The following is a 14,796-nucleotide window of genomic DNA, read 5'->3' on the forward strand; positions in this document are numbered from 1 at the left end:
CGGGGGCCATTAAAAAAAAAAAAAAAAAACAACTGTCCATTTTCTAATTGTCCTCCTATGGGGCATGGAAAGCACGTTGGAAAACACAGGGCTTAACGCTACAGCGCTCGGATACCGTGCTAGATGAAACAATGACTCCTATACAACTTGTTTGTGGCAACCCAAGTGACGATACAAAAATGAAATCCAATGCAATTTAATCACTTCCGTCAACTGGAGAAATTCTCATTTGTCTCTGGAGTAAAAGGAAATTAACACGTTTCATGCCACTACAATTTTTTGATGATTTTCCATTCAGGCCGCACGTATACGACCCACACTTTAAAAATTAAAAAAAAACTTCGTTTAAGACGTATGCTTTAAAATTTTTCAATACTGCAAAGCTATAATTAGCGGGAAAAATTATAAATTTAAATATGCATTACGTACGTGCACACGTGATGTGAAGTTATATGTATTCGGCCCTACAATTCATTTTTTAAGAATCCTTTGATTTTATTGAGAACTCAAATTGCAACGGGGGTCGTATGCGCCCCACATGGCATGAAATGTGTTAAAGCGTTTATTATGAAACTAGATAGTCATCAAAAGTTAATGGCGTGTCGCGGGCTTATAAAAATACATATTTCTAAGTAATAACTGCATTTATAAAAAACGGTGATCACACGTAAAAAATAGTGTCCCATATCATATACGGGAACACTGATCATATTTTAATTGTAATATTTTTAATTTACTCTGAAATTTTTTATTGGAAATAGCGATGTTTTCAAACCCCGCGTCATAGTGAAAATACAAAAAATGAGCTAATTGGTCTAGTGACCAATATCTAGTGATAACTTAGATTTTAAATGTACATGATGATTTTAGTTTTAATATAAAATATAATAATTGTTTTAATGTAAAATGATGATAAAATAGATTTTACATGCACATGATGATTTTTTGTGTTCGTTTTAATGTACCAAATTTTTACATTGAGTAATAAAGACTCATGATGCCTAGACAAAAATAAAGTATGGATCGATAGTCCAAAGAGTTTGCAGGCATCCTATTTTAGTTTGCGCTATCAGTTAGCCGTCGTGATTCATGAACCCCTTGCCTCGCGGGCTCTGTGTGCGTGACAAATGCACCGCCGCGCGTGTGTGTGCATGAGTGTAGGTATGCGGTAGGGGTGTTCATCCGCCCCTAATGGAGTTACTAGTGATGTGCCTTCTAGCTACGATAGTTTTAATTTTTAGTATTTATTTATTTTATTTCTTCGTTTTTGGCGACCACTCGTTTACCTCTACGTTTGGGATACAGGGACTTGTTTTACAAGGGTTTAATAATTTATAATGTTTCCTTTTTAATTATATTTTCTACCTTCATTTGTTTTTCTATCGTTTCTTCGCAGTATCTGTCACTCTTTTCATTCTTTACATTTATTTCAGAAATCTTCTTACATTAGTCGTCAACTTTGTGTTTACTAAGATACGAAAATTTTTGATTAAGTGACAAAAACATATGAATGCTTTTATGAAAATTATTATATTCTATGGACGGGATAATTGTTATTAGTGTACTGTTATTTTCACTTTCAACTTATTTTTATCACTGTATGTTTCCCTAAAAGAAATAGTTTTTAATTATCCACTAAGCATTATTTACAGTGAACACCTGTGTACACGAGAAGAAAAATTGAAGATATCAATTTAATAGTAACCAGAATCAGATTTAGATATGAGAAGAATGCCAGGGGAGCCCAATTAGATAGAAATTACAATCAGATTGAGTTCCACTTTAATGACATCCTTGAAGGATGTTCAAGCTACCAGAGTTCCAAATGCGCCCTGATCGAAGCAGGTAGTTTTTTGCATAATATTCTTCCAACATTTTTTTGAGGAACTTTGTAAATGTCGAACCTCTTCATTATATCCCATATGTCAAGACAAATATCGGTAAGCGTGCCTTATATAGGATGTGTGACCTCCACAATTAATATATTATTATGCTCTCTTGTATCTTTAAAAAGATAATTTCATTCGAAATTATTGTGTATACACAATACAATATAAACCTCATTGGAACGTGAATGCTTGCTGTGACTCGTAATTATCACGTTCTGCAGAACGCGCTGGATTATTGATTTCTGTTTAGTAATGTTTTTGTTTTATTTTATTATTGTTTGACTTTGATTCATTAAATATTCCTACTGAGATTTAAGGTAACAATTGTAACTAATTTTCTATTTCTATCTACTTACTGCCTTTTGTTACTGTTCATCTCCAATAAAGTTAAATAAAATATGTCTATATATCCTATATTATTCCTAATTCATATTTATCACGATAAAAATTAGGAAGCGTTTGATATGTGTTACGAATATAATGAAACCTAAAAAAATATCGTCTTATTTTTTTATCGACCATATTTGATACTTTGAACTGGTCGTCCGTTTTTAATATTTAGATATTAAATTATCAGAATTATCAGTCTACCATATATATAGCGTTTGATATGTGTTACGAATATAATGAAACCTAAAAATATATCGTCTATTTTTTTTATCGACCATATTTGATACTTTGAACTCGACAGTTTTTAATATTTGGATTAAATTATCAGATTTATCAGTCTACCATATATATATACTAGTAAGTGTTAATTTGATATAAAAGATAAAACGTACCAATGTCAACATACACCTGTTAAGTAATCTATCGACTCGATATAGATTATCGAGTGGCGCTTGCGTGGGCCGCACTGGTCCTTTTCGATTCTATTCAGTACGCACTCCGCGGCCGACGAGGGTGGACGTCTCGTGACCTCTTTGTGCGCCGGGTTGAATTCTAAACTCCTTTGTATTTTACGCGTCCAGTTTTACCGTCCCGTATATCGCGTGTGCTATATAACTAGGATATGTTTGTCTTTGATTTTTCAATAATTAGTTTCGGATAATCCGGTGGGTTATATTGTATTATTATTAGGAATGTTATTGCGTGTTGTAAACGAGGGTTTTTCTGTATTTATTGATTAAGACTGGCTGTTTCACTGCAGTGTTGGTTGAAGGCATTTGTATGTTAGTTGAATTAATCTTTTGTATTGTGCATAGTCAGTGTTCGTTCTCATTTGTCGGTTAGTGTGTTATTATTAATGAGATGTGTAGAAGTCGTTTTAGTGTATTTCTTATTTCTATATCGTTTAGATTGTTGGTATGTTTATAGATGTACTTGTGGGATTGTAGATAGATTGGTGTTTGGATTATAATTATTTGTACATAAAATTTACAGCTTAGGTATATACACATAAATATCTTTGCTGTGAATATTTAACTTTTTAGATCTTTTATTGATTACGGCTTAACTTGTACACCTTCGCGTTCGTATAAGTGACTACCATACCCGCTTTGTGCAAAATGCATCGAACATATCGCCGATAAAATTTGCACTCAATTATAATGACTTTAAGGTCTTATATGCCTCAAATGGTGCTATTTTTTCTAATAGCTACAGTTTTTACACGGCACGACCATTGCCGTATAAGCAATTACTAGTTAAAGCGGACGGTGTTACCAGTTTGATTGGATTTGTTCTGTTTTAGACTTTAAATATATTCTGTGCGATGTTTTAAGAATGTTACCATGTCTAAATTACGTAACACCATCAAATATTAATTTAGAATTTATTTTAAAGCGTTACGTAAGAACGTATTGCTACAACAGGCATAAAAATATTTTGAATTTAGAAGGAACTGAATACGTTAAACTAAATATCAAATGAAATAATTAACCCTTAACCCTTTAAAGCCTGATTTACGAAAGTGATTTTTCTTTAATATTACTGTGCTTGCTTGAGGGTCTAGTTGAAAGGAAAAATAGATTTTTTTTTAATTTCGTAGGAAAGAATATTATACAACAGTAAACTACGTACAGCCAACCAATAAAAAAACTAATAGTAATGTGAACATTCGGTTTAAAAGATTGGTATCAAAATTGAAACTAGGGTAAAATGGAAAATAGGGTTAAATAACTGTTTCGCAATAATAGTCTAACCTATTTCAGCTGTGTGCAAAAAGCTGGACTGGAAAATATTTGTATAGAAACAATCTTGTAATGTCTGACAAAGTTGTGATGTACAAAGAAATTTTTTTTTTTTGTTTCACGGTTACCCAACTGTATTATGAAATAAAACAAAAAAATGGCGTTTCAACAAAATATATTTGTAATACACATGCACATTTCTTAAATCTATTAACTAACGCAAATTTTTAATTTTTTTAAGAATACTATTAAAATAAATAGTGCAATTGAAATTAAATTTATAGAATTGCCACTGCTCGTAAGTTTCTAGAAGATGGACGGCAGCGTCCTCTGCGTACCATAATACCACACTGCAATCGCCAGCTTGTCTGCCTAGCGTGGCGATTATGGTACATCCACTATAGATACGTTTAGGAAAGACCTATTCCTTGCAGTGAGTGTTTATGGTCTGAAACGACTACGAGATACCTATTTTTATTAAACTAGTCAATGGTCAAATTGACCATTTCTCCCAAAAGTTGCTTATTATTTAAAAAATTAATGTTTTTTTTTCATATTAATAATGGTTTAGTACTAGCCAGTGTTCGCACTTTCGTTTCACGGCAGTTCTGTTGCATGACTCACCGATCCGATTCGACGGGCGCGAGCTTCCCCGGCCGATGCCTTTGTCGGATGGATTGCAATAAAAAAAAAGTCAGCCGCACGCCGTCCAATAAGCGTCTAATGACCTTGCGTTGTAAAAACTATTAATATATATATGAGTATAACTGTACATTGATCGATCTAAATGTTTATGTAATATGTTATAGCATACAAGAGTTTTTAGTTGATATGTGTGGCACTTTGTTGACTCATGGAGAGTTGATATTATAATGTATATATCATTGTTTAGTTTAAATATACCAACTCAGTTTCTGACTGGCTCTTCTCAACAGATCAGCGTTCCGAGCGGATGGTAGCTTACTACATGTAATGTTAAAATATCCAACGATTTCAGTGTCTCCAAATGCCTGCTTGAATAAAATTGAATTTACCAAAATTGAAAATAAATCTTACTAATTTTACTAGGCACCATCTATACTCTTTTTATGACTGGACCCTCATTGCCGTCCGAATGGAATTTGCAAAATCTGACCGGTATGAATTGGCAGAACGCAGTTTGTCTCGCCTAAGACCTCTTATAAAGTAGCGAATGTCTAGGGTTTTCTGGGGAATCTCGGCTCAGGCCGCTAAATACTACTATTTTACTGGATCAAAACGCCGCTAAGCTATGAGATCGCTTCGGTGAACGCTCCATTAGGTGACTAAAACCCACGAGGTTAGCTCGCCTGGGCCTGTCGCCGTCTATCTCGTACAGTGAATTACGTAGAAGTAATATTTTGGAAAATGAATATATATATATATATATATATGTATATATATGTATATATATATATGTATATATATGTATACATATATAATATATGTGTAGGAAAGGGCAGTGTTATTGTAGTTACTGCTTTCTATAAAAAATTTCGATACGTATAAAAGACATCAATTCTTTTGTAATTCTAAGTTAGGCTTTTCAATATTTTAGGTTGTCATTTTATTGAATTTGTTGTAAATGAGGATATCTTTAGAACCATAGTGCAGGTCACTACCTACTTGTCTTATTAGATACAGGCCTATGTATGTGACGTTCTATGGCTGAAATTGTGATAAAAACTTAAGCAATATGTGAGGATTATTCATACGGAGCGTCCAGATCCTTTGTTCACATTGTGGATTGACTTCCTGAGCTGAGCATGGTCTGTTCCACGTGCATATGTTGCGCGCTATGTGACCTGCTTTCAGTCACTTTACCCTTTTTATGTTTATAGATAATGTATTCACTCGTTGAAGTCATGGCTCTCGGATCCATAATCCGCAAGCTAAATATATGTTAGTCGGTCATATAGAAAATAACACTATTGAAATACGTCAAAAATGAAAGTGATGTCTATGAAGCTATTCGAAAAGCGGCGTTAACTTAAATCGATGATACAGAACATTGGTTACATGTTGAATTGGTCAGCATTCCACTCGGCACGGTCGACCTACATAACTTGGTCTGGTAGATAAGTTGGCTGCTTCTTAATGCGGCATTTTAATTGGAATTGTTCTCCGAAAGGTTGCTGCTTCGAGTTTAAATTAGAACAAAGAAAATTATATATATATATCTAATATATGTAAAATTCTCGTGTCACGGCGTTCGAACTTGAACTCCTCTGAAACGGCTTGACCGATTTTTACCAAATTTTACATGCGTATTCAGTATGTCTGAGAATCGGCTACTATCTATTTTCCATACCCCTAAGTGATAAGGGTGGTCCACCCCTAAATTTTAATTTTAATTTTTTTGACGAAATTTTTTTGGTTTTTATTTTTTTATGATACAACATACAAAAATACATACAACCCTAAATTTTCACCCCTCTACGATCAACCCTTATTTTTAAATTGAAAATTAAAAATATCTTTTTTGCAAAACGTTTGCGGGATCAGCTAGTATATATATATTAATCGGTCTGGATATATAAAGAAATTAGCAGAAAATTATATCGGACATTATGATATCATGAGCAGTGGTAGCCAAGTAATAGAAGATAGGATACGATCATACATAATTCACACTTTGTGCATTAATTATATACTATTACCATTGCTCACAAAAAATTTTAGAGGATCGGCAGCAGTGTTCTCGGAGTATCATAATATCCCACCGCGATTGCCAACCCACCTGCCAACAGTGGCGATTATGGTATATCCCCTTATAGATATCTTCTGGAAGGACCAGTGAGCACATATCAGAAATTCAAAGTAAGATATTGCTTTAACAACTGGTAACAGTCCATAGAGATTACTTGATATTAAATCGATTATAAAGGTAATTTATATCTATATATGTACCTATATATTACATTGGCCATTTATACCCTGTGTAACTTCCTCGGTCACGTCAATTTACGCTCGCACCGTCAAAGTTCAATTACATATTTTGCATATCTTTGAGATGAAAACTAAAAGCGATTTCGCTCTGCGCTGAATTCGTTTCTATGCGGATCTTTTCCAGCATCCTTTGAGAGGTGTGCCTCAGATTTCCCCGGGGTGCTCTCGACCCGGTTCCAAGGTCTAACAAAGATTCCTTTTTAGTTAGCATACTTACATTTTAATACTTCGAATCTTTCGTTCAATTCTTTTGTACGAATATTTTAGAGTCGGTGTATCAAGGCCATTTTATACTCTAAGTAGAGTTTCACTTTTACCAATGTAGTATAAACATTTTTTTTGTTTTGTTATTAATTATGTTTTGTCTTTGAATACACTACACGTTAATGTCGACAACAAAAAAGTAAACAAAAACCTTATTTTCATATGAATTAATAATAAGAGATGTACATAAAATTTACTCGTGAAATTTTATATCTTTAGGTGTATAGCTATATTCTTCACCTCATATTGTTTGATGATAGATGTGGCGTGGGTATGATGCCACTGTGTGGTCCAAAAACATAATCAAAGAGTCGCTGGAAGTCATTGAATGCGGGCAGTATAAGACTCGTGATCATAGCGATCTTTGAAGGAGGTCTATGGAAACTTTGATTTATAAAAAAAGAAATGTTTGATTTGGTTTTTAACCCTTTCACTACGAACAGCGCCTTTTGGCGCTCGACTATAGACACTTTCTTACAGCGAATATCACATTCTGGCGCTGTACATTTGTTTTACATTATCGTGTCAATAATTGCATGATCATGGTCATATTTGTTTGTTAACAACGCGACAGTTGCAAACGCTTCCTATGCAGATATTTTGTCACATAATCAAATACAAAACAAAAACATCAATTTTGACCCTATTATGAATAAATGGCTGAGAGTAATTCATTTTTATTCGCTCCGCAGCTAAAAGGTTAAATTTAATTGTGAAATTCGATTAATATGGAAATGATTTCAAACGTAAATGTTAATGTCAAGTTCATTCCGAAATTCCAGAAGATCGATGTTCATTAGAGAGATAGTTGGCAATTATTTTTGTATGTCGTGTCGATTCATTTCATAATGGGGATGATAAAGAGTCAATCGAGGAGAATCGTTAAATAAATATTCTGCTTCACGAACCCTTCGCTTCTTACAGCACTAACATCAACTAAAAATAGTTAGCAAAAAACTCAAATAAATCATTCAAAAAATGATATAAAAATGTAGCCATTTGTACGTATCGAAAGAACGGCTTATCGACATTATGACTTCACGATAAGTATCAAATACAATTCAATCTATTGCGATCAACAGTAATAATGAATACACTTTCAAACTCAGTATCATTATTGATATCAAATCTTTATCAATGTCGATAATAATTAAGTCGATTCGTTATGAAAGCGCCACATAGTTGCACAGTGACTGTGTTTGCCTGCTGCACAAGCGATTACGTTTTCTCGCTGTTTCTGCTCCACTTCCGATGCAATAAACTCGCAGTTATTTTTGTCGAGTCGCTTTGAATGTTTTATTTCAGGGTATACACGTTATTTTAGTACGATTTGCGGACTCGGTTCTTTATTAGCTTCACTGCCAGTGTCTTGAACATTGGAAACAGTCGGAAGCTTTCTTTTTTGCTGCTTATTTGTTAAAAAAATTATTAGTTAAGTACCATTTGCATATATAAGTTAATTAAAAAAATACGCAGTGAAGATACTTATTTAGCATGTTACTTCGAGCGGCGCCGGCGCCGTACTGGCTCATAAAACTGTTCGGTAGACTTCTCGCGTCGGCGCGAGATCGGCCCCTCCACGTACGCCGATTAGTTGGTAGCAAAGTTGTTAAGAGGCTTATATTGACGCGTTTAAAACTGTTAGTTGCCTAAGATTTCCAGAAAACATTTCTGAAAAATCAATCTTAATTTTTCTTTTGTAAAATGAAAAACACGAGAACAGACGCATTTTGCCTTTGTTGTACACGAAAGTACAGTACTAAACTATATTTATTTGTTATGCTTATAGACTTCTGAACGATACAAAGCGAAGAAGCTCTTTAAACAAAACAAACAGTTTATAGAGCACTGCCAAACAATGATGCGTAGGGAGCAACGACACAGTAGCCGTGTTGCGTAGGAGTGGATCTATTTTAGTCTGTGCCCAATTAGTGCATCTCTTTCCGGCGCACGTGCGGACGGTGGCGCTCTCTGTCGATTGTGCAATAATTGGCATCTGATTTATTTCGTCTTTGCTAAAAATGACACACGTGGATGTCCGGAATTGATACATCACCTTACGTCACATTTCACTTTCATTTCGACATTTTTTGGAATTTTCTACGTAATATTTATTTGTATGTAATATATTATTTATTTCACATCGCACGTCAGACAACTTATTGTCGACAGCACTCTTTTAAGCGAGTGAGACAAATAATTGCAATATGTTTCAAATATTGTAAGGATGCGTTTACAATGACATTTTTTTAATTCATCTTTATAGTTTGTCTTCGTTATTGTTATGGTTAATTTAAATATAATTCTCTATCTACATCGTTATTTAATAATAGTGTAATTTGATCTGATGGCATCTATTGCAATGTACCTCTTTAAATGAGTCTAAATTATTTGATTGATAGTACAGTAGTTCCTTAAAGATCTTAATGTCATTATTATTGACTAATTTTAATATTTTATTTACTAAAAATAATTATTGAACTAAAGTAATTAAATAGGTTTTCGTCTAAACTAGTTTGTCGACAAGCGCTGGCACTTAAGCCTTCAAGTTGTTACATAGAGCGTCCGCCTAAGTATCTGATCTCGCAGCCTCTCGGTGCAACCTTCCTACCGTAGAACAAATTTTAGGCTGTAAGCTATATGCAAATGAATCTTGGTTAGCGTAGTCAGGTAAAAATAAACTTTCTATTCAGATAAAAACTGTGTGAGGTGAAACAAGAGTTCGTATTTTTTGAAATTTCGTCACTAATGTAAACGAATCCTTAGCTCGTTTTGACCTATCAATGATAATTTGTATATTTTATTGTAATAGTCTTGTCTGGTGAATTTATTTATGGGACCGGAAAGTAATGTTACTTTCTTCACATGGCTACGTTTTTAATAACTTTTGTTTCTAATCAACAATATATATACCTTCGTTATCAACAACCTTTTGCCATCTAGTGTACAAAATCAATGCCGGAGCTGTAAAAATCAATCGGTTTTTCTGTAAAATATGTCGACAGAAACGACATTTTTTTGCCCTCCTTATAATATAGGTTGTCTGGTAGAGATCGCCTCGAGCGATAAGATTTCTTGTAACTCTAAATTAATTGTTTTTTTTTACTTATTATCTATGATGTACAAAAAAGGTGTAAATAAAAATATTATAGTTACATATTTCAGCGATATGTCGATCATTTTAGCAAACTAAAGTCCGTGATTAATAATGTCATATGAAATAGTTTAGTTATATTAGGTATGTAAGTTTATTTTAGCTGTTTAATGGAATTGTCCGTTTGGCAAGTTTATAGGTTGGTCTTGCTAGATATTTATTGTATTTCGTTTTAGTTGCGAATTTTAATCGTGTTGTGATTTCAGTGATAGTGGATCGCATCCGTACTAGATTCTGAGTTTGTATGGAATTATTGTTATTGTTTTTAAGAACGTGAGTGTGTTACTATAAACGTGGTGTGTAGTGAAATGGGTTGTAGCTGCTAGTTGACTAGCGCTTTATAATGTCGAAGACTTTGAACGCCTACAGAATGTAAGTACTGTGTTTATTTATTATTATTAATGGTAATAGTAAAATTTTCGCCTGTTTTTTTATTTAAAACTTCATGTCAACTTTAATTTATTTGGTGTACAGTATAATTGGATATAGTTATAAAGTGGGAATCCTCGGCACTAGTTTATTTGTCAGCAAATATTATATATAGCTTTTACACACACTTCCAAGTGAAGTGATCAATCTGAAATATGAAACAATAAGGCAATGAAAGCAAGGAGGAATGAAAGAACAAAATGAAAGATATTGTGATGGAAATAAGGTAAGAATAAAAGAAATTGAGAAGTATACAGTGAGTGAAGAATAAAGATGAAAGATCTGAAAAACTTATTTGTAAACAAAGACCCTGATCCCAACTAATTAGGGGTACGAGAGGCCTCCAATAGCGGAAGCCATAAAAAAAAATGAAACAATAATGTATTTATTGCATTTCTAATATGTAGGGTTTCAAATTTTGTAAACCCTGTTATTTCTGTATTATAATTACGTCATTTATTTTTTCAAAAAACATTGAGTTTTTGATAAGTTGTACCATACATAAATTGACAACAAATGTGCTATTCATTCACTTCCTTAAAACTTACACCTCTAATCAAATACTCTGTATATGTTCATAGCTTATGGAAGCACGTATCACTATTTTTTATGAATGCAATTTATTTGAAATGTATTTTAGCAATGTATTTGTACACTTTACTTTCATTTTTAAAAGGAAGGATTTAATTATATTAACCATTACTGAACGATTGTAGAGTATGGCGGCATTCGTTCGCTCAGGGTTTATGCACCTTTGCTCTCTCTGGAAATAAAGCAATTAGTTTCTTAAAAGTCCTTCGACAAACTGGTCATTGTTCTAGAAAAATGCGCTCGTTCGATAAAGGTTAAGGTAAAAAACAACAAGAGAAAATTCTAGAATATCTTCGTAAATTTTCAACGTTTAGACAACGATCGTCCTTCGATTTGTCCTTGACCTCGAAGTAACGTATTTTTGTCTGGGATAGAGGGATCAAAAGGATACGCCTTCAAAGTAATTGCCTCCGTCTTTTATCCGAGATTTTGTTTCATGTTTAGCAAGCGGCAGTTTAGATAGGTTGATGTTTTGCCGCATAGCAGTAATGCGTAATATTTACTGTATTCATCTCTTTAGACTCCATACAGAGATGAGCCAATACTTTTGTTTTTATCTGATGATGAAGGCTTTTACAGCTTCATCGGTACTGAGTTCACGCGAAAGGGTCCGTGAACTAGATTGATGAGCCAAGAAACTATTTGGTGACGATGTTTTAGTGAGCGCGAAAAGTTGCCAGCTTTTCGGTATTCTACAGACTGGATTTTGGAGAGTGTGCAGAGGAATTACACCAAATAATTCACACATCTTTTTTCTTCCATCGGATATAAAGTCGCACGGATTCACGACATCCGTACACAGTTGAAATTCCTTCTACCCGCACTAAGCGTTTTGCTAATACTTTTATAGTGCGAACAGACAAGGAGTGGAATAACCTGATGGCGTCATTGTTTCCAGACAATTATAACTTGTAGTTTTTAAGATAAGAGTGAATAGGTTTATTCTAGGCAAGCGTGTAGCAGGGCAGACCTCATCATTGCTTAAGATGTTGTGCTTAAGTGAAGCAGAGGTCAAATGCTTCGCCTATAAAGGATAAAAAAGGTGATTGCCTTAAGGAATGCTAGTCAAACATAACTACAAGTTCCGTTCTGACGTATGATGCCTTATGATGATTCGAAAGTATCAAACAATCGCGTTGTTTCAGACCTTTCGTGCCACTTTGAATCGAAATGTTAAAAGCGTAATAAATAAATTCCCGACCCGAGAATCATTTTCGTACACTCTTGCGCATAAGTTTAAGACGGACCCTTCTCTCAGTGAACTCAGTTCAGATGAGGCTATAAAAGCCTTAGGGCTAACAGCACTTATTTCTACGGAGAAAATGCTATGCATGCGCATAAGCGATTTTTTGCAAAGATAAATATCTTTCTTGTCTTTAGATCGCAAGCTACCCATCACTAGTGCGCGTCGAAAGAAAAGCGAGCATTTGATTATAGACAGGTATAGTGTTGCAAATTGCTAAAATGTAATGTTTATTGTTACTTTCATTTTTTTATCATTGTATGGTAAACCTTTATGTACACACATAATGTACATGTAACGATAAACGGTGTTAAACCATAATTGTTTTTTTACGGCCGTCTGTACTGTATTACTTTATTACAGTTATAACACTAGACTTTGTAACAGAATGTTATGTAATGTAACATATATAATGTAATGTAAGAATGTAATGTAACAGAATACAGTACCCGGCCATAAATATTGCACATCGACTTTTGGAAAAAGACAATCGGCTTCGTAGAGCGTTATCTCTATCGCATGTTTGACAAAACGTCTCATAGGTAGTGTGGGATAGAGATAATGCTCTACTAAGCCGAAATTAGCCGATTGTCTCTTTCCAAAGGTCGATGTGCAATATTTATCGCCGGGTATTGTACTTGTGTATTGGAGGCTTTTCGCCAATATTACTAGTGAAGTTAAAAAAATGTCGGATTGCGCCGGGTATCTTGTGGTGCCTGATCTAAAAGAGTGAATTTATAGCTCACACTTGATAATAAGTGAACAATAAATTCACTCTTCTATGGTACACCATGCCCAAAAATCAAAGGTATTAGAAATATATAACGTACTGTTAATATAGTAAGAGAATTAGTTTTTAAAATTTGAATTATTTATTGATGTTTGGAAGTCGGTGTAAATAAAGGTCTTTTAACTGCATATGAACTATACCCCTTTGAAGCATTTATACCTGCAATCAAAGCTATCGAGTATATATTTTATGTACAAACTAAGTAACAACAAATTTCAAAAAACAGATTTATAATCTGTGCATTAACATAAAACTTATTGCGTTCCCTCCTCTAAGCCGTAGCAGAGTAGTAACTTTAAAAAAAACGAATAAATCCGACCGGCGGCAAGGCAAGCTGTAAAACCTTTTTAATCGGGTTTCCAGCCAGCGAGCCGTGCTAAAATAACGACACTGATTCCGTTCGAAATTCGAAAAGGAACTTTTTAATGTTTAGCTCTCATTGCAGCCCCCCGTGTCTAGACGCATCGATTAGCGCAGTTTGTGCCCGCGCACCGCCGGCTGCAGACGTGATTGCGTTTGGGTTTATAGTTCCATTGTTTGGTCTATACGCCGCTCTCAATGCGTTAATTGTAAGCTCACTTTCACCGTAATTGTTTTAATGCACTCTTTGAAGTTGCGTCTTCAATTAGAAAATAACATTAATGCATACACTTACAATTTCACATGTTTGAACATGTTCGCTTTTTTGTATATCAGTGCTTCACAGCCTGTTTTCATCACTCTCTCTTCTCCTGACATCGTTTCAGCTCATAGATACCCACTGCAAGCATAAGCTTCTTAGAAAGATATTTATGGGCAATATACCATAATCACCACGCTTGGCAGGTGGTTTGGCGATCGTAATGTGGGATTATGGTACGCAAATGACGCTGCTATCTATCCTTTGGAAAGTTGTTTTGTGAGCATTGGAATCCTATATAATTAATGTACGAAGTATGAATTATATAAGATTATATCCCGGGAATAGAATTCACGACCTACGATCTCTATTGTCAGTTACCTCCGGGCTACATGCACCAACTTACTCTAAATGTGTGTAATTGAAATTACCTAAATGTCAATTAATGTTTTGCAATAAAATTGAACTAAAAAAAATATTTTTGAACTTAAGTAAAAAAATATGCATATAATTATGACCAAGACTGTATAAGCCTACAATAGACAAGACTAATATTGACTCTATATATAATAATTAACTATATATACGTATAGCTAAACTACTGAATAGGCTAAGTGGGTTGCGGATAAATAAATGTCAGTATGTGGTAACATGGACCTGCCTCCGGAGATTTCAAAATAGAACTCCGGAAACTCGTTAAGGAAACCAAAGTTAAGAT

The 14,796-nt window shown here is 34.1% G+C and overlaps 1 protein-coding gene across 3 annotated transcripts in view; it reads left to right on the plus strand.

Moving 5' to 3' along the window:
- Positions 1-14,796, plus strand: part of Klc (kinesin light chain) — an 89,921-nt gene that overhangs the window by 15,929 nt on the left and 59,196 nt on the right. For 2 of the 3 annotated variants that reach the window (XM_068771426.1, XM_068771439.1), the window contains exon 1: positions 10,593-10,778. The exons of the other annotated variant lie outside the window; for it this stretch is intronic. In XM_068771426.1, coding sequence (XP_068627527.1) covers positions 10,750-10,778 — 29 coding nt within the window. In that variant the 5' untranslated portion in view covers positions 10,593-10,749. Of the gene's footprint in view, positions 1-10,592; positions 10,779-14,796 lie in introns of those variants that run through there. 3 annotated transcript variants of the gene reach the window in all.

Source organism: Battus philenor, unplaced genomic scaffold, assembly GCF_028537555.1.
Source record: "Battus philenor isolate CCGP_79_NKW_IND1 unplaced genomic scaffold, ilBatPhil1.0.hap1 SCAF_11, whole genome shotgun sequence".
NCBI lineage: Eukaryota > Metazoa > Arthropoda > Insecta > Lepidoptera > Papilionidae > Battus > Battus philenor.